Here is a 25,385-nt window from a genome sequence, read left to right on the forward strand (position 1 = left end):
CTGTATATTTTTAATTTACTGGACTTTGTACATTCAAGCCCTTTCAGCAGAATCTTCTTCTTTGCTAGTATGCCAAGACTCTTTAACCTTTGAAGATAATTACTGCAACTGTTTCCAGGAGAACATGGTGTGTGCTTACCAGCTGCATCCTGACTTCTATACCAGTCAGTGCTCCTTCCACAAGTGCTGTGTGGGTGCTGTAGCATCACCTTACAAGATGCCACAGAGCTGTGCTGCCAGCACTTACTTTCTTGCAACGGAGGAAGACCAACTTGTGATGCCCATCTTCTTGAAAAAATAAGGACTCCAGGACTGGTTTCCACTGTGATGTCATTGGTCTGTCTGCTCAAACACCTGGTGGCTGCTTAAAGAGACTTTATCGCTCTACCATGTCTTGTCCTTTTTTTGACACAAGTGCAAGCGCACTTGATTTGCTAACCAAGGGCTCACCTCCACTTTGTGCAACAGGGGAAGGGGCAGAAATGAAGAGGGAACATAAAGAACCTTCAGAGGTGCTACCTTCACCAGTGCATATGCTCTGTGGCTTTGGCATTGGTGGCTTTCATGGGAGCTCACCATGTATTTTTGCATTTACAGGCATTTCACTGTCCCTCAAGGGGGCAGAGAGGTCTTTACAAAGATTCAGTCAACTTGAAACGATGAGTGAGTGTGTAGTAACACTGAATCCACAATCTTTTAATAATAGTAACATGTGAGAGTGCTGGTTTTAGATACTTATATTAAATGCAGACAATGTGAAAGGAAATGCATTTTCCCACTCAGATATCACAGGGTTGTGTGGTGTGTTTTTTTTTCTTTTGCTTTTTTTTTTTTTTTTTTCTTTAAAAATAGAGATAGGCATGACTTTGTAGCTCTTCTGTGTGGCTACTGCATGCTAACAGAGAGGAATAGTACAATAGGCAATGGAGGTCTGCACAAGCCTGGCTCTTGACATGTGTCATCAGCAAAGCAAATGATAGGTGATTCCTGAGTTTCCTTCAGACATGGTACAATGATGCAGGTTTTAAATGTATGGAGGTTTCCTGACAAGTAGGAATAAATTGCCTTCAAAAGCTTTAGAGACTCTTTTCTGTACCCTGGTGCTGCGGACAGAAGTTGCACTTAGTTGAAACAAAACAAACACAGCAGCATCCTAAGTAAATATGCTGAGTTCATGTTGAATTGCATTATGCTCTTTTTCCCACTGTGAATTCTTTTTTGACTTGTGGTGCTCTATCCTTTCATACATTCAGCCTTTGGATGGTTAAGTCAAGGTATTTTTCTGTTTATTAAAGAAAAAATGACAGATTTTGCCTCATTATGAGCCAAAATCTTTCTATCAATAAATTATTAATTGTTCCATTCCTTTATAGTTCTAAAACTTAACCTGTGCATAAACTCACATTTCAGTTCAGTGTAATTCCTTAAATTAAACTACTAAATCTTAAGAAATTTTAACAAACATTAAGAGAGAGAGATTGTTTACACACTCTAATCTTCAATCTCTCTGTACAAATTTAACTAAATCATTGCTCGTCTTTGATCAGGACACTTTGTTTGATGAAAACATCCAAATTCTGAACTTGTTCCTGCAGATCTCTTGGCAAACTCAACAAAACAAAGAGTTTTTTACTTAAATTAAGACAAGTATCTACGCTACATGGTTGCACAGACGGAACTCAATCAGTTTAGAGGTGGATTGATCTAAATAGGAGTTCAAAATAGATGTAGACCAGCTCAATGCATAATGATTTTTTTTTTTTTTTTTTTTTTCCCATTTCCTTCCTCCTCAGCAGTTCTTAAGGATAGAAAATACCGCTTGGACAGTGACATAGTTGTACCGTGAAAGGAATATTGAATGTATTGACTGCAAAAATAAATGGCTACTGCTTTTCCGTTCATGCTTTCTATAATTGATGAATATTAAATAAATTAAATTACTATTTGAAATAAGTAATTCAGAAGACTGTAATTAGAAAGCATCTAGATATTTCCTGGAAGCTATCCTCTCACATGCAAGGAGGATAGCTGATTTAACTGTTTGAAAATTAATGTATCCCATGTCTGGGCATACCTGCATTGTTAAATGAATTTTAACACTATAAATTTCTTCTCTCTGCCTTAGTGATCAGATTCAGAGTTTTGTTCTTGAAATAAGCATTGTGTGTAAAAGCCTTACATTTATCCATGTCATCTCATCACTCATGATATGTAGTCATCAAACTATTCAAATATAGACTGTGTACTTTTTTAATAGCTTTGAGAATTATTTTGTATGATGATTTTTTTAAATGAATGTGTACTCTAATAACAAAGCTTAAGATTTTACAGGAGTCACATTTTTAAGCAGTGTTTGTATACATTTTAACACTTTTTATATTTTCTATTATGATTTTGTATATTTTTATGTATGCACAGTGTACAGATTTTTTCCTGTAAATAAAACATTGGTTTTCATTTGTTTAAGAGTACTGGTCTTTTCATACTGGCTTGAGTGAAGGACACTGAACTGTAGATGGCACGAAACAGGGAAAGTAAATTACATTGATCTCAAATTGAAATGGGCTGGCAATTAGCTTTCAGTAAGCTATGGAAAATGGGAAAAGTTGTAAAGACAGTTTTATTCTAAAATGAATGTGTCTACCTGAACAGGTGCTCTAGGATTCCCCCAGGTGGACATATTATGCTGCTATAGCTTTGACAGTCAACTTCTTAGGATAGTCAAGCCCTCTAAGGAGACCGTGCTCTGGTTACTTGATGCTGCTAATAAACTTAAGTGGCTGTGCCATCCTTTCAAAGAATCCAGCATCATGTATTAGCATGAATAAAAATTTTAATTGATTATGAAATAAATGAAAAACAACTTATCAAAGGGAAAGCATAAGTTGCTATTCAGTCTGTGATGAAATACCATATAATGTAACCAATATAAGTCTGCGTAAATCCGTTAAAGTGAGGCATTCCACTGCTTTTGGTAGCCTTTGAATTATGCAGTGGCTGAAGTTGGGCTAACAGAGGTGGTATAAATTTTTTTCATCCCAGACAGTCACAGTGAGTACATGCCTACTTAGACTACAAGAGTTAGTTGCACATCTGTAGAACACTAAGCATTTGATTGCCATCATGTAAACTCCTGGCAGCCAGTAATCATGCAGCTCATCCTTTGTATTACACCACCTCCTGGCAGGCAACATGGAGGGGATAATTACTATATGTCATGATTTGCAAGTAACACCTCTCAGAAAACTCAGAACAATGAGCTACACTAGGGGAAACTGAATGCTGGGATGCACGGAAGAAGCAACTAATTAATGCTTTTCAAATCCTTCAGCTTTGCTTTTACTCTGTGCCTTTTTTACACACACACACACACACAAAAAAATATCGCTGTCTTGCATATGATAAAATGCTTATTAAACTTAATCATTTATGACATGGGAGAAGACATTCTTGTCTCACAGCATGTCCCACATGCATACAGACTAGTACATCACTAGCAGGTGAAAACCTATGAACTATATTGTGTTGGGTACAGAGAATATCTTACTCTTCTCCCTAGTCTTTAGCAGTGATAACTATAGAGGAGGTGTGACACTATTTTTCTGATAGTATCTCAAGGAACCTCAGAGGCAACTGATTTTCAGGTTTCATTCCCAAAATCAGACTGCTCCTTTCCGAACAATGAAGGAGTCATCCTTTATCCGTTTATTCTTAGAAATATTCTTAGAAATAAAAAGATAAAGGATGTCTTTCAGCTGTGTTTCACTTGAGCAGCTCAAGGGGTCATGGTTCTCTGACAGGTAGAGCTTCATACAGTCATTTTGTTCTGTTTATTGTCAGCTTGCCTGTTGTCATCTGGCTGAAAGACACATCTCAAAGGATGATTGCTTCAGCTTGCTGTCTTGACTGCAGCATGAACCTGTTGAACAGCTAGACAAGCTGTGGAAGAGCCAGTCTTTTTCTGTAATCACACCCTCCACTTTCTGCAGGAAACTGCACCTGCAGCAATGATTAAGCAGCGAGTTACTGTGGGACTACTTCTTCAATCAGTATGAATAGCCATATGAACAGTCCACTAACACCAGTGACTTGGCTGAACTTGCCCTTCTAGCATCTTGATTTTTTCAGGGTAACTGGTAGATAATTAGATAATTAGATAGTTTCATTGGAATAGCATGAATTTATCTGCTGCACATTAAAACCTATTGATGTCTACTCAATTCATGTACCTTTCTTTATTTTTAATAAATTCCACTTTTTTACAGTGGTAAGTTACTCCAGATTACTTAAAAGCAATTACTACACTTTTGTGGAAGTACAGCCTGAGCCCAAGCTTCATGCCTTCCTACCCAAGGCAAGTAGAAGTAAATGTCCTCTTCCTTTTTGCTAAAATAATACTAATGTTCAAGTAAATACCTATTAAGTTTGATGGAAATGCTAACTGGATGCATTAAAATGTCAGGGAATTAATTGTCATGCAGTAAATTTTTTTTATTTTTTATTTTTTCCCAGAACCAGAATAGTCACCAGAACTAAAAAGTAAATTGTGATAAATTGTGGGGGGAACTATAGCTGATTCAACTGCTGGATTCTTAAAAATTATACAAGTGAGGAAAGGTAGCCAAGGGAAGGAAGTGGGAGAAACAAGTAATAAAGAAGTACACCAAGGAAGGAGAGAGAAACATTTAAAAAAAAAAAAAAAAAAAAAAAGAAAAAGAAAAAGAAAAAAAAAAAAAGAAAAGAAAAGAAAAAGAAAAAAGTACTATGGTAGTAGTATTGCCAGTTGGAAATGCATGTAGAACTTATGCTTTTTTTCCTAATGTTCACTTGGTTTTGGCTGTTTGCTTTCTTATTTTTTGCTGCACATTTAAGGAAGAACCCAACTCAACTGTTGCTCTTGCTGCTGCCAGGTTTAGTGTGGTGGGATGTGATTGCAAAATGAACATCTAAGGTAGAGTTATGAACAGTAATTGACTTCTGCTGTGGCTTAGCTTCTCTGTAAACTCAAGTCCCATGAACTAAACTCAGAAAAGACGAGTGTCAGCAGAGTTATGGGATCACATTGCTGCACTCTGAACAACCTCCTCCATGTGCTTATACTTGTCTCTATGATAAGTGAAATAAAACCCATTTCCTCTGGTAACCTGTTTTTGTACACAGACATATACAAATTAAATACCCTCTTGCTTACAGGGTGCTGACAGATGAGGGATAATTGCTGTAGCCACAGCTCCTTATATACTGAAAAGACTCCAGAAACCCTGAAGGGTTCATGAGGACAGGGAATAGACATCACATCTGCCTTGATTTTATGGGAGCAGCCAGAGGGAAAAACTGCTACCTGTGCTGACTCCAGGCTGTGTCAGCTTTGCTCCCAGACAGTTTTCTGGTTGTTACTGCACTTCCTGATTAAAATATCTTGCTGGCCCACCTTCCAAACAGTGTCCTTTTCCACAATCAATCCTGGAGTGCTGGTGCATGTAATGGCCTGCCTACAACCTGCATCATAGCCACCATGTGCAGCAGGTATGTCTCCTGTGCTGGTGAGGTGCTAGGGAAAATGGAAGAGGTCTGTCAGGGGTGTTCTGGATTGTGTTCTATAAGGATATAAGTCTTTTTTTATGTTATTTATTTATTTGCTTTTGTCTTGTATGCATAGTTCAGTCTTTCTTATAGCATTTCAAACAAACATGACATGAACATGCTTCAAGAGTTCCTGACTTGTGGGTTTTCTGATGTTTTGTAGACTAGTTGGAGTTCCTGATCCAAAGTACCTACAACCTTGATTAAGAGAGTGAGTGTAGGAAGGATTTTTGGAATATTATGGTGAGAAATTTAGACAAAACAGAGATGTAATGCATTTTTCACCTCTGTCTTCCACACCAGTGATGGGCTCTGGGACCCCAGCTGTCTTGAATTGGAGAGTTGTGACTGGAGAAATGATAAACTCTCAGTCAACCCTGAACTTATGCTGGATTTGGCAGCCAGGAGGGCCAACCCTACTCTGGGGTGCATCAAGCACAGCATTGCTAGCTGGCTGAGGGAAGTGACTGTCCTGTTCTGCTCTGTGTGTGTATACTCACCTTGAGTATAGTGTGCAGTTTTGGGTGCCACGGTGTAAGAAAGATACAAAGCTACAGAGAGCATCCAAAGGAGGGCAATAAAGATGCTAAAGGTTCTGGAAGAGAAGATGTAAGAGGAGTTGCTTAAGTCACTTGGATTGTTCAGCCTAGAGGAGACTGACAGGAAGCCTCATCGCAGTCTACAACTTTTTCACAAGGCTAAGCAGAGAGGCAGGCAGTGATCTCTGCTCTCTGGTGACCAGTGATAGGACCCAAGGGAATGGCTTGAAGCTGCAACAGAGAAGGGTCAGACTGGATATCAGGAGAAGGCATTTGACTGAAATGGTGATTGGACACTGGAACAGGCTGCCCAGACAAGTGGTCATGACAACAAGCCTGCCAGAGATAAGAAGCATTTGGACAATGCTCTCAGACAGATGGTCTGATTTTTTTTATTGTTTTTTTTTTGGAGGGGTGGTCCTTCGGTGACTCAGGAGCTGAACTCAATGATCCTTGTGAGTCCTTTCCAAATTGGATATTCTATGATTCTATACCTTTTCTGCAAACTAAAAATACCTGAGATTTACCCCCTAGGAGCAGTGTTGCTGCCTATGAGGAGTGTGAGCCAGGAGGATCATATGAAATATATCCTGAGCAGAGAGGGCAGATGTATGGACTACCAACCAGGAGGAAAATGTGGGGAAAGTTCTGTTTAGGGTCTGTTTCTGAGCTTGTTTTTTCAGACGAGTGGACAGGTGTATTTGCTGAAGCTTCCATCTGAATCAAGCAACACTGTTTTCCTTCCATAGCAATATCCCTCTCTGGAGGTTTGGGGTCATTTTCCTGTAACTTTCAGTGCTTGTTCTCTTCTATACAAATGAAATTGTAAGCTATCTGATGGATTTAATTTAGACTTTACGAATATATGGGGCTGAACATAGGTATCAGGCCATTAGGCAGTTTAATGAGCACCTGAAGCAACCCAAGAAGATTAGAGATGAGAATAAAACAAAGCAATAATCTGTTGCCAAAATAATACCAACAAAGTTATTCCATGGTAGAAGAGCAGGGAAGGCAAAAACAAAAGAACACATACCAATGTCTGAGAAGTATTACCTTATTTTCATGAATATAATATTCATATAATCTCTGATCATTTAAAAGTATTCTGAAGATAAGTCCTTGTGTAACATGCACTCTCATACAGAGTAAACAAAGTCAGAGACCAAAGCTTCATGGATCATAAACTGGGTATAGTTATTTTGTTAGAGGAAACCATTTAAGAGAAGCTTTCATTTACTTATACTTCAATGCAACCAGCATGGCTGCTGAATTTCCAGGAGGCTGTCTGTGCACATGAAAGCACAATATTAACAATGCTACTGCATCTTTGTTGCACATTGCTTTAAGAAACCCCAGATGCTTTCAACAGGGTTTATTACTGCAGAAGAAAAGACTGATTGTAATATTTATCTCATGCTAGCTCTTCACTGGCCTTAAGTAGAGCTACTAAAACCCATACTATATATAAAAAGGACAGCTTATGTGAAATTAATTTCTCCTACCTTAAAGGAACTTAAGAAAGAAGAGTTTCCTAAAGCAGTGTGAGGAACAAGAACAGGCAAAAATCTGTGAACAGCAACAAAATGGACCCTGTCTCTATTTTCTGTTCTTATTTCAGTAAGTCAGAATTGTTTAGGGCTTTGCAGTATGATTGATGGATCCTGACTGACAGAGGCAGCAGCAAATTTACCAGTCCCTACAGTAACATTTTATTTCATGAGAAGAAATGAAGGGTCTATTACTACTGTAATATGTGATGAGTGATTCCAGATCATTTTGAAATAACTCTCATTTTGCTGAAAGTTCAAATCATAGCAACAAGAATTATTTTGACATTTGAAAAATGTATGTGCTTATATAGTCATCATCAATATGTTTCTTTTGCCTACCCGGTTTCTTCTTGTATTTTCATTTCTTCTCCTATGGACTATGGATCAACCCACAAGAATTAAAAGAAAGACTACAGCTAACTGTGTTGGACTTAGACCACTATGTACCTGTCCCAGTTCTGTTATTACTAAAGCATATGAACAAGAACTCGTAAAATTATGACCTAATTGTCTTCTTGCTCCCCTGGCTTGTGAGTGCTCTATCCTTAGCAGTAGTCTGTGTATAATGCACGATTAGGGAAAGTAGGATGTTTCAGGATATTTCTTCACAGCTCCACTTAGGCTGAGACCAAGAACACCACACAAGGAAACCCAAATTCCTTATTTTCATAAGATTATTTTTGTATCACCATACCACTGCCTATCTTCCATTGTGTATTTTTCAGGCTCTTTTTGTCTGTCTTACACTCTACTAATACACAAACGAACACACACAAACCTAAAGCAGCTTGTGGGCATTTTAGCTGCTCTAGAGTAAAGCAATCTACATGCTAAATGTGGTCAGATGAGTTTAGAGCAGCATTCCTTAGCACTACTTTTCATACTGCCTCTGGATAAAATGCAGGTTATTATGAGTCCTCCCCATGAGGCCTCATGGCAGCCTGCAGCTCCCTCACGAGGGGAGCGGAGGGGCAGGCACTGAGCTCTGCTCTCTGGGGACAGCAACAGGACCCGAGGGAACGGCATGGAGCTAGGACAGGGGAGGGTCACCCTGGGTATTAGGGAAAGGTTCTGCACCCAGAGGGTGGTCGGGCACTGGGACAGGGTGCCCAGGGCAGTGGTCACAGCACTGAGCCTGCTGGAGTTCAAGTATTTGGACAATACTCTCAGACACATGGTCTGATTTTTGGGTGGTCCTGTGTGGAGCCAGGAGTTGGATTCGATGATCCTTGTGGGTTCCCTTCCAACTCAGGATATTCCATGATTCTATGATAATAAATAATACAACAGAACTGACTGGGTTGAGAAATCAGAATTTTAGTTGTGAGAGAAAATCTAATACTTATCAAATTTCTTCCAAATCTGGGACAAACACAGAACATATCTTTTAAAAAAAGTAAAAAAAAAAAAAAAATCCAGACAAGAGCTTGGACTGGCAAAGTATCCAGTTATAAGCAGATACCTGTAGGGCATAGTTTAGACTCACTCTGCCTGTTTTCCTATAAACCGTATTTCCATGCTGGACTACTAATTTCACTGCATTTTGTTCTCTAGCTAAGCCACAACTCTCCCACATTTGTGCATCATTTGTGCATGGGACATGCAGTGTGGGAAGGGAGCTTGATCTGCCAGGTTAAGGGGCAGTGTTTCTCATTGAAAATAGGTGTTACAGAAACCAATGTGTAGAGGCTAAGGCAAGGAAATATGTTCTGAAATTGAATGTTTTGTCCTTAAGATTTCCCAGCTGAAAATACAGTTAGCAAAGTTAACAGCTTCAAATTTTGCAGAAACCACATTTTGCACAGAGCAGATGCTTTCATGGAAAATTTCTCAACAAGTTACAAAACTTCCTGTTTTTTTTTTTTGTTTGTTTGTTTGTTTGTTTGTTTTTAAATTATTATTTTATATTTTTTTTCATAACTTGCATAGAAATCCCTTGAATTTGTCATTGGTGATCACTGAGAGAGAAGATAGTGAAAGTGAAAAGGAAGGCGTACACATTTTGGTTAACTTTGAATTCCTCTTTCAGTATATTCATATTGGTCTAAAACCAGTACACACAGAAGTCTTATCTCTCTCTGAGTTGTAAAGTCCTGAGTAATATTTCCCCCGAAGGAATAAAATGCTACATCTGAAACAAAGTCATCCGTAAAGTACTCAATTTACATAGTTGTACCCTATATAACAGACCATGACTGTACACCCATTTCTGAAAATCTGGTCATAATTTAGTCACAGTAAAGGGATTTAAGAAGTCACTGTAGAGCTGTAGTTCTTGTTTTTGATTCAAATTCAGAGGATAACAATAATCAAGGGAGTTAAAATAGGATTACATAAACAAGAAATAACTTCTAATGCATTGAAGCGTTGGTCCTTTTCTAATATTCAGTGATCCGCTAGGAAGTTGTTTTCCAGATGAAATACACAATCTCGAGCATGATTATCAATAAGTTTATAATTTTGTTTTTGTTGTTGTTGTTGTTATTTGATTTTTTTTTTTTTTTTCAAAATTTCAGAAAGCTAAAAGAGACATAAAAGAAAATAAAAGAGATAAAAGAGGAAGGCTGGAGTATTGCCTTTGCCACTTCAAGTCAATGCCACAAGAATGGCCCATTGCCTACGAGCAAGGGAATGCAATTAACAAAAGTCAGGACCTTTGCAGGTCTGGTTTTGCTATGACTACATATTAGTGATGGCAACTGGGCATATTTATGGTCACTGGCATTTGCATAATATTAACTGCACATAATTTTGTATCATGAGACTATAGATATAGCAAACAGTAGTATTAATTATATCTTTAATTGTGTTTACATTTGATGTCAAAAGAATGAAGTGCCTTGATCACTAGAGAAAACTGAAAGAACTAAGCTGATTTAACCTAACAGTATGAAGAAAGTCATCTGACTGCTGTTTCTGAGTATGAACAGAAGACATCCCAAAGAATAAGGTGTGTTTCTTTTTTTTTTTTGAGTAAACCAGGAATGAAGGATTATAAACTGGCTACAAGCAAAATTAGTTTGGAAGTTGGCTGACTAGACACCTGAGGAATAAAGCTCTGCAATTGCTTCTAGTTCAAGAAACAAGGAACATCAATTTGTTTTCAGTCTCACATAGTCAAATTTCTTAATGGGATTAAAAGGTGCAGTTTATAATGAAAAGGGACTTAATCTAATGAATTACAGACCTAGTAGGCTTCTATATTTTATGTCACATATTCAATACTGTGGAAACCATTACATCCTTGAGTACAGTAAGTACTTTGACTGAGTACTTTGTCCTGAACAGAGAAGGACATCATGATTAAATCATAGAGTTCTACAGATCTGAATTAGATTTGTCATGCAAGTTCATAAGGTTTTAAGCAGTAATATAACCTTTGATACTCAAATTTGTCCTGCTGCAAAACTAGGATGATGATATTCACCTGCTTTACAAGGATAATGAGAATTAAATCAATTAATTAAATATGTATTTAGAGAAAGCTACATAAATGTTGAAAAATTCTCTGATTAAGAAATCTCATTTTATTTTTTTCTCTCCATCACCTAATCTGAAATGATTGTTGCTTGAATTGCTAGCTGGATACATGACTGCAAAGATATACCTGGTAGACATAGTAAAACACTGAGAAGTAATATCAACTGACAGATGAAATACACCAAAATGTCCCGCTCTGGATAAAATTATAGTATTATGCCACTGTTACATCGCAAGAGATTACTCAGTGATTGAACAAGAGAGACAAATGAGAATTTCTATTACCTCCAGGCTTACACTTATCTTTTCAAATCTTATCTTTTTCATCTGTTGAATCCGATAGTCTTCATAAAGCAACTAAACTCTTTGCTCATATAATTGGTTGCATTGTCTTACAGATTCTGTTTTTTTTTTTGTTTGTTTTTTTTTTTTCAGATGACGTATGCTTGCAAACAGCTTTGAAAATAAGAAAATAAAGGCTGCAGCAAATATAGAAGCATAAATGGAGTCCTACTTGTTAAATGTGAACATGTTGAGAGAAAAGCAGAAACATTAGAATTAACACAGAAATCTGATGTTAAATTAATGTTTGACCTTCACCAGATGAATTTTAGTGTGGGCTAAACTTCAGTCTGACCTGGAGATGCAGCTGAGAGCACTGCAACAGAAGCTCCCTGTTCAGTGTCACCTGGCAATGTTATTTGAAGAACAGCAGAAGTTCAGCCTACCTACAGATCCTGTTCCCTAGTGGACATCATTTCTGTTGCTGTCATCCCTGATACTAACTAGCCCAGTAAACAGATACTTATCCTGTGTTTGTGTTTGTTCGTGTTTAATTGTTTCTATATTTATTTAGTATTTTGCTTGACCTGACTTTTGGTGACCTGGCTGCCTGCTTGCTACTTTTCATGTGGGTCTGAACAAACAAGTCCTAAACTCTTCTGTGATATTGAGGTTGGTCCAGCCCTCTGAAAGCATCCACAGGACAGGCAGGATAATGCTGAACATATTCAGCCAGGTTGCACCAGGAGTATAGCCTGGGACAGCATGATGCTAGCTGGGGCTGCTAAATGTACTTGTAACCCTAGTTAAATAGGTTATTTGTCTGAACTGATCTTTTTGTCATAATCTGAGAAAGAAACACCTAAAGTAATTCTGAACTCACTGTGTGAGATGCAATTGTACTTTATGACAGCAGTAAAGGTGCCCTTGAGACGTCTCTTCCTTTTGCCCCTCAACTTTAAAAAGTCATAATACTGCTTGTTAGGTAATACGGTGCCACTACTTTATATACCTAATATCAGACCAGAAAACAGTGAAAGAGATTAAAAAAAAATAATAATCATTTATTAACTTCTTATTAACATCTTACAGGAATTTTAATGAAAAAATAGCAATTTATAGCAATAAATCTTATGATAAGTCTGAAAACTTCTAGAAGGTCATGAACTTAAAAAAATGGGATTTCTTTTCAGGACTTAATAGATATGTTTCAGTTTGTCCATAAAATGAGGTTTAACACAATTGTCTCTTTATTGTGTACCATCTTTCTGGATCTGTCCTACTGTGTTCTCATGCAGCTAAAGTATCTTAGTTTTCCAAGGGGAAAAATGAGCACTTAAAAAAAAAAAAAAAAAAAAAAAAGGACAACAAAAAACCATTAACTTACCCACATATTCCTGCAGTTTGAAAACTGAAACATTACCTTTTGTGGGAAATGCTGAAAACTGCACAATACCACATGAAAATTGACTGTGAAAATACAGCTGTTATGTATCCAGCTGGGAAATGTTAAGGTTATTATTATTTTTTTTCTATTTTTCTTTATGACTGTCATGTGCAGCTCTGTTTCCCAAAGTGCATATGCATTTCTCCCTGCTCGGTGCATAAGGTCGCATCAAGATGGACTGAAAAGGGTTGTTAGAAAACTGTGTATAAGGTGCAAAAATCTTATCACTAAAGAAGGACTCATTTCAAGTTCCACAAATGCATTTGAAGAGGGGTTGGCCTGGTAGTGATCTGCTTGGTGAGTGGTGGGGAGGTGGTACAGGTCCCACTGCAGCTGCAGCACATCTGGGAGGTGTCTGACTTGTGACCTGAATCAGTGTCACCTCTCTGGATGGTGTGTTATTGCTCATCTTAATGCAGCTAAACAATATGAAAATGCCTTTCCTTTTTCTCACAGTTCTAACCTACTGGGGAAACTCCACTTCCTTGCTGGGTTAACTCCTGCTTATCACACATTGGTCTCAAATACTGTCACCTCACCTCTTTATAGCCTCTCCATTGAGGCTCCCAGCTTGGGCCCAGGTGGCTATTTTACACTATGTGCATGAGCAATGAAGATAAATCTGAAGAAAATTCAATGTGTGAGTAGCCCCGTTGCAGCAACAGGGCTATGTGCCTAAGTGCTCACTCATGAGAGAAGAGAGAAGCACAATTGCATGTGCTGGCTCCAGGTCTTGTTGAGGAGCACTCTTAAGTACATTATTATTCACATCTCATTGCCCATCAGAAACAAACAACAACAACAACAAAAAGGCAGAATTATTTGCAGTTGGCTTAGTTTGTTCATTATTTTAATTTATTCGCCCTCACCAAGCCCCAAATCATGATAACTTTGGAAAGGTCACATTATTAATTATTTTCAGACAAGTGTGTATATTCTTGTCAGCATCACTTCTCCAGATCCTTGGGGAAAATGACAAGCTCTGCTTCTATTTTTATAAGTGTAGTGATTTTAATTCAAGAAGTCAGGGTAGAAATCAAACTGGTAATCAGTAACTTCTATTCACATCTAAAACATCTCTTCCCTCACGCTCTCCCTCCTTACTTTTGCTCAAAGGTATTTTCTGACACCAGAAATAGGACACTGATTATCACAGTGCTTGAGTGGTTATTTTTTATTTATGTGTGAGTGTGTGATTGTTTTTTTTGTTTTCCAAACTGTAATATGCGAAACAGTATTAGAAGTGCTGGTTTGAGTTTCAGTAGTCCAGGGAAATGTAGGTGTACTGCCTGAGTGACTAAATGTCTGGAAATAACTGCTGAAATCATGTAATTAGTCTGAAGCCCATGAACCACAGCTAAGCAAGATCATTTTACATCAACAAATGTTGTAACATATATATGTAAACTGATCAGAGGCTTCCAAGTGATTGTTTCTAGAGATCCTTAAGTGATAAGGTTTCATTTGTCTAAAATTTGGCTGTCAGTTGCAATGAAGCAAATTCCTGTTTTCTCTGAATGCTACCTTGAAATTATGTGAAATAGCAAGTGCAGACTGACTCACTCTCAATACCCACTTCTCATCCATAACCATACCCTCTCAAGCACTCATTATTCGTATCTAGACTTCTATATCAATAAAAACTGAATGAACTTCTCATACATCAGATAAGGCTAACCTAAAAAGCTGCTGCACTATTGTGTTATCCAGCTATTGATACCTGGTTCTCAGTGAAGTATGTCCTGAAGTACAGTTACACCCATCAGAAAGTTTTTGGTTTTTCGAGTTCCTGTTGCCCTATGGATTACAGGAAGGCAAGATGCCCCTATCTGTGCAACAGCAAGCCCATTGTTATGGGGGAGCTGGTATCTCTCTGGTGAAGGCTTAACAACTGCTTGTATGTAACATGTGGAAGAGGAGGTTTCTGCATCACCATGGTGGAAGGAGGGAAATTGAAGCTGTCATAAATAACTTGTTGGGGTAGCTGCATGGGTGGAAGTTTGAAGGTGTTACTTCAATCTCAGGCAGTTCAAGCAGCTTAATGCTTTACAGCTTTGTCAGTGAAGCTTAATGAAAGCCTGGAATGATGTTTTTAGACCAGCAATGGTCCAGCTGAAACTATGCCTTTCTGTGCTCCTGGAAAGGAGCAGCAAACAGACAGCAGTATAAGCCATGTGGTCCTGCATGAGGGAGTCCCCACTACTGGAAAGAAATTCACCCCAGCTATTTTATCACCTCAAGGCAGTGCAGAAGGAACCAACAAAGATTTAACTTTTTTTTTTTTTTTTTTTTTTCCTGGGCTTTCTGGACCAAGAAAGTGACTCAAAACATGTTCAAGAGTTAATTTAAAGGTGTGTTCTGCAGGATGACTTTTAAGGCAGGCTCCGAGGGTGGCAATTCCACGATACTCCAAATTGCTTTATGACAGATGGAAGCTAACACTGTGGCTGCAGTCAACCGGTGCTGTTTTGCAACCTTCAGAGCAGGTCCCAAAGCAAAAAGGTTAGCTTATGCACAGAGACCTAGAGATTAAGCCATATGTTCTCGGTGTATTTACAACATGCATGAGTAAATAGCCTACCGTTGGCATATTGTATCCAAGACATGACCATGAAAAATACAGGCTAGATAATTTTTCTTTTGGGATGCACCAGCCTCCTATGACAATTCTCAGCAAAACATGAAGCCCAGAGAAGCTAAGTGCTGGGAAGAGAACTTTTCCTGAATGGTTAAATTTACAGAAAGGAATGAGGAAAGCTACTAAGTAGCTGACATGCTGTGAATGCATTTCATACATAGGACAAAGGTGTTTAACTTTTTTTTCCTGGTCTGAAAAGAAGGTGAACAGATGGATGGATATGTTTCACCTCTTGTGAGTGAAGACCATTCCTCAGTTTCAGATAAAAATAGTTATTTTTCTGCTAATAAATAATGGCAAAACAAATGAGAACTGAGAACTATTATTTTGGTTTTATTACAATGAGAGTATTTACCCCTAATCTGACAAAGCTCCTTTTCAGGAATGATCTTGTCTTGATTTCTGCAACACTAAGGAAGCTAGCTGTATTAAAAATAAAAATAATAAAAAATCATACAGTGACTACCAGCTGGCAACTAATGATCTACCCTTCAAGACTTATTCAACTACTCTGTTCCTTTGCATTTTTTGTTAAATGATGGCAACTGCAGAACAGCAGGTAGTGGGAAACAGAAGAATTATTCTCAAAGTTCAAAGAGAGAAGTCTAATACTTCAGTCTTGCATATGACTGAAGACTAAGAAGAGATATTTAAGAAACTGTTTGCAGTTCCCTGCCAGGGTGCTCCTGAATTGTTACAAAGTCTTTTCAGCTCCTGCTGCTAAGAAATTGCCTGCCTTGCCTCAAAATGGTCCAAATGGAATTCTCCCCCTGTAGACAGATCATCCAGCATTGTTCTTCCTTTATAAGAGATGATAAATTGGATCAAATGTCAGCCTCATATTGAGAAACAAGTTAAGTATTCACAATTTTCTTCTTTTTATCTGAAAGAAACAGCTACTGCAGGGAAAGAGTGATTTTGGACAGCTTGCTACATTCCTGTGATGTGCAAGCATCCTGGCTTTATTCTTGCTAATCAAGTTTTTCCCAACAGTGAGCCTTTCCTCTCTGTCTCAGCACACCCACAGCAGTGTGACTATCTCGTAAGCCTTTGATGCTGCAGAATACAGAGTTCTCAATAACTGCCTGGAGCAGTTGGAGAATATAAAAACAGCCTTCTTTTGTTGTGTTTATATCTGTGGCTGCCAGGTTGTCACCACTGGTAATTGTGCTTGTGATTCTGTTCTTGAGACATATGGAGACACCCAAGGCTCTACATTGAGTTCATGTGTTTTAAGATCCATATCTTTACCTCAGCTTCTGTAACCCTGTTGTCTGGGATGCGCTCTGTGTGTGAATACAATGCCAAAATGTACTTGCCTTCTCTGTTATAGCTTGCTCTAGTGGCCATAGCATGGCCAGATGACCTCATGGAAGTTAAGGACCTAAGTGCTCAGAGGACAAAGAAGCAAGACAGATGCTACTCTTGAGAAGTTTCCATAATAACTGTAACATGTAAGGGAAAGGAGAAAAAGTTACAATTTTGTTTCAGTATTAGCACTTTCTGGAGCTCTTTGTATTTCCAATGTCAGCTTAAACTAGACTTTGGAAAAGAAGTCCTAGCATTGGGGAGGGCAAAAATATTGTTTCCTTCTGATTTCAGGGAAGTTTCATGTCTTATCTGGGATTTTTCCCTCAGTCTTCAGGAGCATATTAATTCCTTGTTTAATAATTTAGGGTAGATGAAGAATAATCTCAGACAGTGGCTAAATTAGAATATATTTGGCTTTTATGTTCAATGTTTCCTTTTTCTAGGCTTCAAAATAATATAACACTGCTGTTGATAAATACTGAGATTAGGCTCCAGCATGCACCAGGCAAAAAAAAAAAAAAAAAAAAAAAAAAAAAAAAAAAAAGGATTTATTTGCTATGTAATAGCAATGGACACAGTGAGAACAGGAAATTCATATCAATGTTTAGCACACTAATGTAATCAAAAAGATAAAGTGTTTAAAGTGTTTTCATAACCTACGTGTATTTTCCAAATACCTTACTGGAAAACACTTTTAAAACTTCCAGATCTGCCCTTATCAAACTTCAGAGTCAGAGTAGTCAATGCAGAAATTTTAAGTTCACTTTTCTGTACAGAAAATGCCATTTACAGGAATAAGGCACCTCAGCTAGATCTAGGCATTTTAGAAATGTTAGAATTGGCCTTGCCCCTCAAGAGAAAATAAAATTGTTCCCTATTTTGGCATATAGATGAAGTGGGAATTTAACAGAAAGAAATGTAAAAGTGCATAAAAACTTAATTGAAATGACTTTTTGTTTTCAAGCGTATCTGTCGAGAAAAATGGTTAAGTGTTTGCAACAGATCTTCTCCTTCAGATTGTTCTCAATGTCATGAAATCCTTTCCTCTTCTTGTCCCTCTTTTCTTCCACCTACATCCCCCAATATTCTTCTTTTGTAAATAGATTCCATTACATTTGGCAGCACTGCAGCATGCAAATTAACACACAGCAAGTCCTCAGAAGAACATGAGCAATTTCAGTAAGCAGATGTATATCTGTTCTTGCTATTTAGCAACATAATGTGTTGACATTTCCATCCCAGGACTCCAGTGATATTTTTCAGCCCTGAATGCCCTTTTCCCAAAGACACATCCACAGGACAGGTAGTCACAGAAGTCCTGACGTACCCTGAGGAAAATATAATTTTAAAATAACATATCTTACCTGCTTATTCATAAGTATGTAGATAATGGGATTGCAAACAGTGCTGCTTTTTGCTAAGATGGAAGGTATGATGCTTGCAACTGGAGTCACCACACCTGGCTTACCAAATGTTGCAAGTAGTGCTATAACTCCATAGGGAATCCAACACACAAGATAACAGATAACCGTAGTGATCACCATGAACAGTACGTGGTATTCTCTTTTGCGGGCAGTGTTCTTGTGGATTTTTCCAACCTAGTGAAAGATGAAGGGGAAAAAAAGATAGGATTTAAGAAGCTGAGCAGTTGTTTTTATTGTTTTAATAACACCGGGACTCTTGATTTTAGATCAACAATGACAATCAACACTGTAATTCCAGAAACAAATCAACATCGAACCCAAAAGTGAGAGAATGCAATGGGAAGACCTTCATTGTTTCCATCGGACACTGAGGAAAGCCTCACAGATATCATGCTGCATGCATAACCCAGAGTCAAAGAAGAGGTTGGAGCGAAAACAGAAGTTACCATCTAGTTTTTACTAGTTGGTAGGTCATCTCCAGTTGCTCTTTAGGTATGGTATTCTCTATAATTGCATAATATTTTCACTCAAGTTATTCTAGTCCCCAAGACTTGCCTGAGATGGAGAAGCATTATGAAACACATGAGAACCAACAGAAGCATTTACTGTTTGGGTTGTGGAAACAGCAGAGCAACATTAAGACTGTGCTAATGCTCAGTACATCTGCCCTTGGATGTTGTCAAGGCTTGTTATCAAAGTCTTTTTTAGCCCACTGTAATGTTGGCAAAGGTCACATGAAGAGTGGAACACTAGAGAAGCCTTCCAAACAAGACTTTATGAACTTTTAAGTGGTAGGATTTATTCTTTATAGATTATCTGTTCTGGGTAGTTCACCATTTTGATAAATCAGCCTCACTCATGATAACCGTCAGAATAGTGTTTTTTTGTTTACTTGTTTTGTTTTGTTTCTTTGTTTTTGTGTGTGTGCTCTTAAAAATGAATAAATAAAGCATTCCAAATATTGACTTAGTTCAGTTATTCTGTTGTTTTGGGGAAACAGAGAGGAACTGGGTAAACAGGAAGCACAGACTTAAATGATCTGTTCAATGCAATGGCACAATAGCCCATATTGCTGTTATGAATTTACCAATAATTATAGTGTGGCTATAGCTGGGCACATCCAGTCTTGCTGAGGAAGTATTGAAAGCCTCTCCGCATTTCAAAATATATTCTTCTTTTGTCTATTCTGGACTAATGCATCATGTTCTTTTGGAGTCTAGAGCACTAAGATGGAGGTTAAACATTAAAGTAATGTCTAGATGTTATTTTTAACCCTTGGTGTAAATACATTTCCCTGCAGACTACTACTGAACACTGGTTGGTCTTCCTAAACATCTTTGCAGCCAGCAGAGAAAGACAAACTCTTCAAGGAGGCTAATTTTGGTTCCAGTCTCTCTCCAACAGCTCTAGATAGAGCCTCAGCAAACTGGTCTCCAAAGGCTATGGTTAATTCCATAACTGCCCCCCAGCATGTGTTTAGCTAACCCAGATGAGCCAGCAGGATTTCAGGAAGTATTAAAATGTTTAAAATAAATCAATCGAGTCTTGTACTCAGACAAATGTTATTTATATCCACTTTAAGGTCTCTTTGCCTCAAAGTGCAGTTCTTGAGAATAAACTGCACCCAAGGGAACTAAGTGCAGGTAAAACTACAAACTACAAAATAAGCAAAAAGTCAGCTCCTTGAAATGAAATGCAAGCAAACTTAAAAAAAAGGGGGGAGAGGGGGGGGGTAAAGATGGGAAGGGAAGGGAAGGGAAGGGAAGGGAAGGGAAGGGAAGGGAAGGGAAGGGAAGGGAAGGGAAGGGAAGGGAAGGGAAGGGAAGGGAAGGGAAGGGAAGGGAAGGGAAGGGAAGGGAAGGGAAGGGAAGGGAAGGGAAGGGAAGGGAAGGGAAGGGAAGGGAAGGGAAGGGAAGGGAAGGGAAGATATGTTGCAAGCTTACTATTAAACCAGAAATTCAAAGTCCTAGCTCAATAAAGATCTTCAATAAAGGCAGCAGCACTGGTCAGCACATTTTCCCTCTTTGTTCAGATAAGACCTCTGTCCTAAAGAGTTTGCAAGAGTTTACTCTGTGCATAGATGAACTACAGATGAGAAATAAGGGAAGGAAAGATGTGTAAATGTGAAATGATTGTGCAAGAATTTTGTTACACATCCTTCTATTTTTACATCTTCAACTCAGTTTTTTAAGAAGGGAAGCCTATATCATCACCGTGTCTGTTTTAATAAGTCTGTCTGTTGGTTCCAATATCTTCCTTAAAATTTGAGTGATGTTCTGAAACTTAGGAGGTTGACTTAGAGTTTTTGATACTGAATTCTTCACATATCAATAGAGAAGAAGGATCCCTGCTAATGTTTTCATCAAGAAGAAAAATGTAATATGAGATGAACTTAAGTTAGATACCAGAAAATCTACTCTAATTCAGCTTTAATTTTAGCACTGCTGTTTGTTTGTTTGTTTGTTTGTTTGTTTGTTTTCCTCTAGTTTTCCTTTTCTGATCATTAAAAATGAGAAATCTCTGATCACAGACGTTCCTGAAACAGGACATTCATGTGTCCCCAGGGTCTATGAAAGATGACCTTCCACTGCAGTCTTCTATAATTGAGTTTAAAAACTCATTTGTCGTGAGACAAACCCATTGGAAAGCAAATTTAGTTAGCTGTCATGCTCATGGAATCTTTCACTTCCATGTTTACACCAAGGTACGCAATCATTCTAATTTTCATGTACCTCATATTATAATTCTATAATATGATTTACTTACAGTCCAGTTCCTGGGATGAGCAAGTTAGAATTTCAGACTTTTTTTTTTTTTTTTAAGTATAGTTATTTTCAAGAGTATATTTCTATTCTCACTGTTGCAGAGAAAAGATTGAAAGTATGGAACTGCAGATAGCAAAAACAAAAACAAACAAACAAACAAAAACAAAACAACAACAACAACAACAACAACAACAACAAACAAAACAAAACAAAACAACAACAGTGAAGAAGGAACATAATATATGTCCTTCCATAATCGCTCTCGATCCCAAATGACCTGGGTGTCCCAGTTTTCCAGAGCAGACAAGTATGATAAGATCACATCTCTTGTGATGAATCCCAAATGTATTTGATGCTTCTCTAAGTTTTTTGTTTGATGCCCAGAGCTGCTGTAGCTGTTAACTGTATTTTATATTTCATTTAGGTAACTCATCTGCTTCCCAAGTGTCAGTAATCTTACTTTTTCATAGTGTTCTGGGCATGAGTCTCCTACTAACTGTTTCATTCTATATTGGGAGAGAGGATTGAGAGAGGATTTGGAGAGCTGTGGGAGAGAGGATTGAGAAAACTTGAGAGAAACAACTCCACAGACACTAAGGTCAGTGCAGCCGGAGGGCAGGAAGTGCTCCATGCACACAGCAGAAGCTCCCCTGAGGCCTGTGGAGAGGCCCCTGGTGTAGCAGGCTGTCCCCCTGCAGCCCATGGGTCCCACATGGAGCAAACCTCCATGCTGCAGCTCGTGGAGGAGCCCCCGGTGGAGCAGGTGGATGTGACCTGGAGAAACCACATAGGAGCAGGCCCCAGGTTGGAGCTGCACCTGTCTAGAGGAGCAGGTGGTCTGGCAGGAGCTACAGCCTACAGGGGAACCTCTGTTCCTGAAGGACTGCACCCTCTAGTACAGACACATGATGGAACAGTTCTTGAAGAACTGCAGCCCATGGGAAGGACCTATGTTGGAGCAGTTTGTGAAATACATCATTCTGTGGAAGGGATCCATGGGAAGGGGAAGGAAGTGAGGATGAAGGAACGGCAGAGATGAAACATTATGCACTGAATGCAGCCCCCATTTCCCATTCCCCTGCACCTCTTGGGGGAAGGAGGTAAAAGGATCAGGAGAGAAGATGAGTCTGGGAATAAGGAAAGGGGGAAAGTGTTTTTAATTTTGTTTTTATTTATCACTATCCTACTCTGTAATTAACTGGCAATAAATTAAATTCATTTTCTTCAAGTTGAATGTGTTTTGCTTGTCATGGTAATTGGTGAGTGATCTCCTTGTCCTTATCTTGACCCACAAGTTTTTTCATCTTACTCTCTGCCCCTGTCCTGCTGAGGAGCAGGAGTGAACAAATGGATGGCTAGGCATTTGGTGACCAGCCAAGGTCAACCCAACACATTGTGGTATCACCCTGGTAATTCTGGAATACACACAAGATGCAAGAGGATTTCAACAAGGTTTAGACTACTCTGTAGAAGTGGCCCTGGAGTTTTGTTTTCAAAAGCATATACTACATTTATCTACACGCTTTTTGTTTCATTGTCTTTTCAGCTTTGCAGCCTACCTTTAAAAGATGTTACCTTTAAAAGTTCTGTTTATACATGTTGGAAGGCCTCAAGCAAAATACAGCTACATAAAAATTACAGTTTTGCAGATGAAAAAGCAGCAGGCAATTTAACATTAAAATGACTCTATTTCTTATTTTGAAAGCATTGGACAATTTAACACAATTGTTACATTTTATTTTCAATAGTCAAATGGAAGTGCCTCCCAGAAATGCTTAGTGTCTGGATAGACAGATGATAGAACATTGGGCAATGATAATCAAAAATAGATTAAAATAATGTGCTAGAATACGTAAAGCCTAATGTAAATGTGAAGATATAGGGTGTATATAATATTTTTTTTTAAATACATAGGAAATCTAAAATACATCTTAAAATTATACAAGGAATACTGGACCATTGGGGTAAAAAGGTATGTAGTTGGGTTGGCTGGAAAACACATGCATTTGCTGTAAATTCAACTGTGTTTTTTGGGACAGAGACATTTCCTGCAAACTTGAGAGACCTGTTCTGATGTAGAGAAGGCATTACATTTAAGGAAAATAAGTTGTGTTTTATTTTGTTTTGTTTTGTTTTCTGTGGGAGGTTCTTTTTTAATGAGAAAATGATGTGTCTCCTCTAGTTTCATTCTGAGATGTAGCAGAAGTGTGTTTTTTTTTGTTTGTTTGTTTTTTTTTTTTTTCAGAAATCAGCCTCAGGTAGCAACAGTCAAGCTTGTCTAATCTCAGGCACTAAGCATAAGACTGGCACAATTAGCTCTTGTCTTGTTTTGCCCTGTAGTAAAACTGAATATCTCGCATATATACCCAATGCTCTCTTTCACCCTCTTTTTCCACTCAATCTGACATGCAAGACACCACGGTTAGATGACTATGGCAGTCTGCTGAGCAGATACATTAGATGTGATAGGTCACAGAGCACGGAAGAAGCCACAGGGGTATTCAGTGAGGAGGAAGGCAACTGCAGAAATGTGCTCAAAGGGGACCTGAGTGACACATTACTCAGTTGACCTCAAAAGCTGAATCCCCTCCTCTCCCAGCTGACAAGATATAGCAGATATATTTCTCACCAAGTGATGGGATGAAGTACTGTTTCATGTGCTGGCAAAGAAGAAACTGGCAGGTCTGTGCAGAGCATGGGAAATTTCAACAGCACTTGTCAAAGTCTGAAGGGGTCGTGAACCGCTAAAAAGGGGAGCTTATAGTAGGAGATTGAAGGGGTTAGTAGCAAGGGATGCTAACAGCTTTTGATGTAACTGTGGAACATCCATTACATTGGAGGTTTAAGAAAAGGACCCCAAAATTCTCTGTGGTGGCCACTCTGCCATGAACCTCAGAGAACAGCCTCAGATCAGTCCTAGGTAAATGTGTGGGCCTGTCATGGCAGGGACCTGGGGAAAAGCCATGACCTAGAGAAAGCTTGGCTGATCTTATAGAAAAAAGACTGAGTCTGACTTTTTCCTTGCAGAAGTCTAACCCGCACCTTCCTGACACATTGACACAGTTAATGTTACAGTACAATAGCATGCAAAGGAACAATATCATTATGGGCAAGCCCTCCTCAGCTCCCTGTGGATTTAGTTGGCAATGAATTGTAGGACCAAGGGAATATTTCGCCTGCTCAGAGGATGCCATTGGCACCAGGGAAGACCCAAGCAATGGGTGTACACTGCAGCTGTGTTGCTGCATCTTAAAGACAACTGCAAGACCCCAAATGCTAGAGGTATGTCACCCCTATAAGGCACTAACATGTACAACTGTGCATATTCCCATTATCTAGAAACAAACTGAGTTTTTTTTTGTTGTATTTCAGACACAAAATAAGGAAGTTAGGTTAAAGTTAGCTGTTATTAGGAGGAAACTTCAGCGATGGAGATCAAGCTTGATTGTTTTCATGAATTCTCCCGTGTTTTCTTTTTGCATTTACCCTAGTCTGTACTCCTTACCTACTGCAGTAATGTTCTTTCTCCAATAAAGCCTTTCTCATAGATTGTAACAGCTCCCAGACATTTTCAGTTGTGAACATCTTGAAAGGTTATGAAGAATATATGACACACCATTCATCTAACTACAAAGTGGAAAGACTGTATAGTAAGAACCCAGCATCCATAGTAATTTCAAGGAAGGGACATGTATACCATAACATCCTAAAAATCAAAGGGAGGTGTTTATTCATGTTGTCCTTCAAGATCAATTTCTCTTTCTCCAACTATTTATTAAAGTAGAAGATAATAAAAATCATATAGTCTGAATCTAAGTAGTTGATGCTGTAATCATCCTTTAGCTAGCCCACTCCAAATAAGTAATATGGAAATGTGTGCAAAGTCCTTTGTTTATTTATCATGGCTGATACATTTTTCCTGGAGCTGCCTCTGTACATTTTATATGCAAATAACTGTGTTTTCTTTACTCCTCCAAAACTGCACTGTAAAGAGAAGGCTATTTATGAGCAGCAGTGTTTGTTGCCAGACTTCTTATGTGTCATTTATGAGTGCTTGTTTTGACATAATCAAATATTCAACAGTACTACCAAAACCAGAGACAAATGAAATATTTATAATTATCTGAGGGACGTCTGCCAATCTTTGAACATTTAGCCTACTACAATTTCTTGAAATGAACAGAAGGGAACTAGACTTTTTAATGCAAGAGATGTAGTAGAGGAAAAAGCTGGAAAAAGACCATTCTTCTTCCTTTACAAACCAATCAAGTAAGACCGTCTTCCCTGTTTTTTTTTTTTTTTTTTTTTTTTTTTTTTTCTAACAAGGAAACTAAAAATTCTCTTTGCATATAAGTAAGAATAA

At 38.3% G+C, this 25,385-nt stretch overlaps 1 protein-coding gene across 1 annotated transcript in view; it reads right to left on the reverse strand.

Moving 5' to 3' along the window:
• Nucleotides 1–25,385, reverse strand: part of LOC309874021 (pinopsin-like) — an 82,658-nt gene that overhangs the window by 5,230 nt on the left and 52,043 nt on the right. Inside the window, exon 3 of the mRNA XM_082751908.1 lies at nucleotides 18,198–18,431. Coding sequence (XP_082608034.1) covers nucleotides 18,198–18,431 — 234 coding nt within the window. The remainder of the gene's footprint in view (nucleotides 1–18,197; nucleotides 18,432–25,385) is intronic.

This window comes from Aythya marila, assembly GCF_965140915.1.
Source record: "Aythya marila genome assembly, chromosome: 1".
Taxonomy (NCBI): Eukaryota; Metazoa; Chordata; class Aves; order Anseriformes; family Anatidae; genus Aythya; species Aythya marila.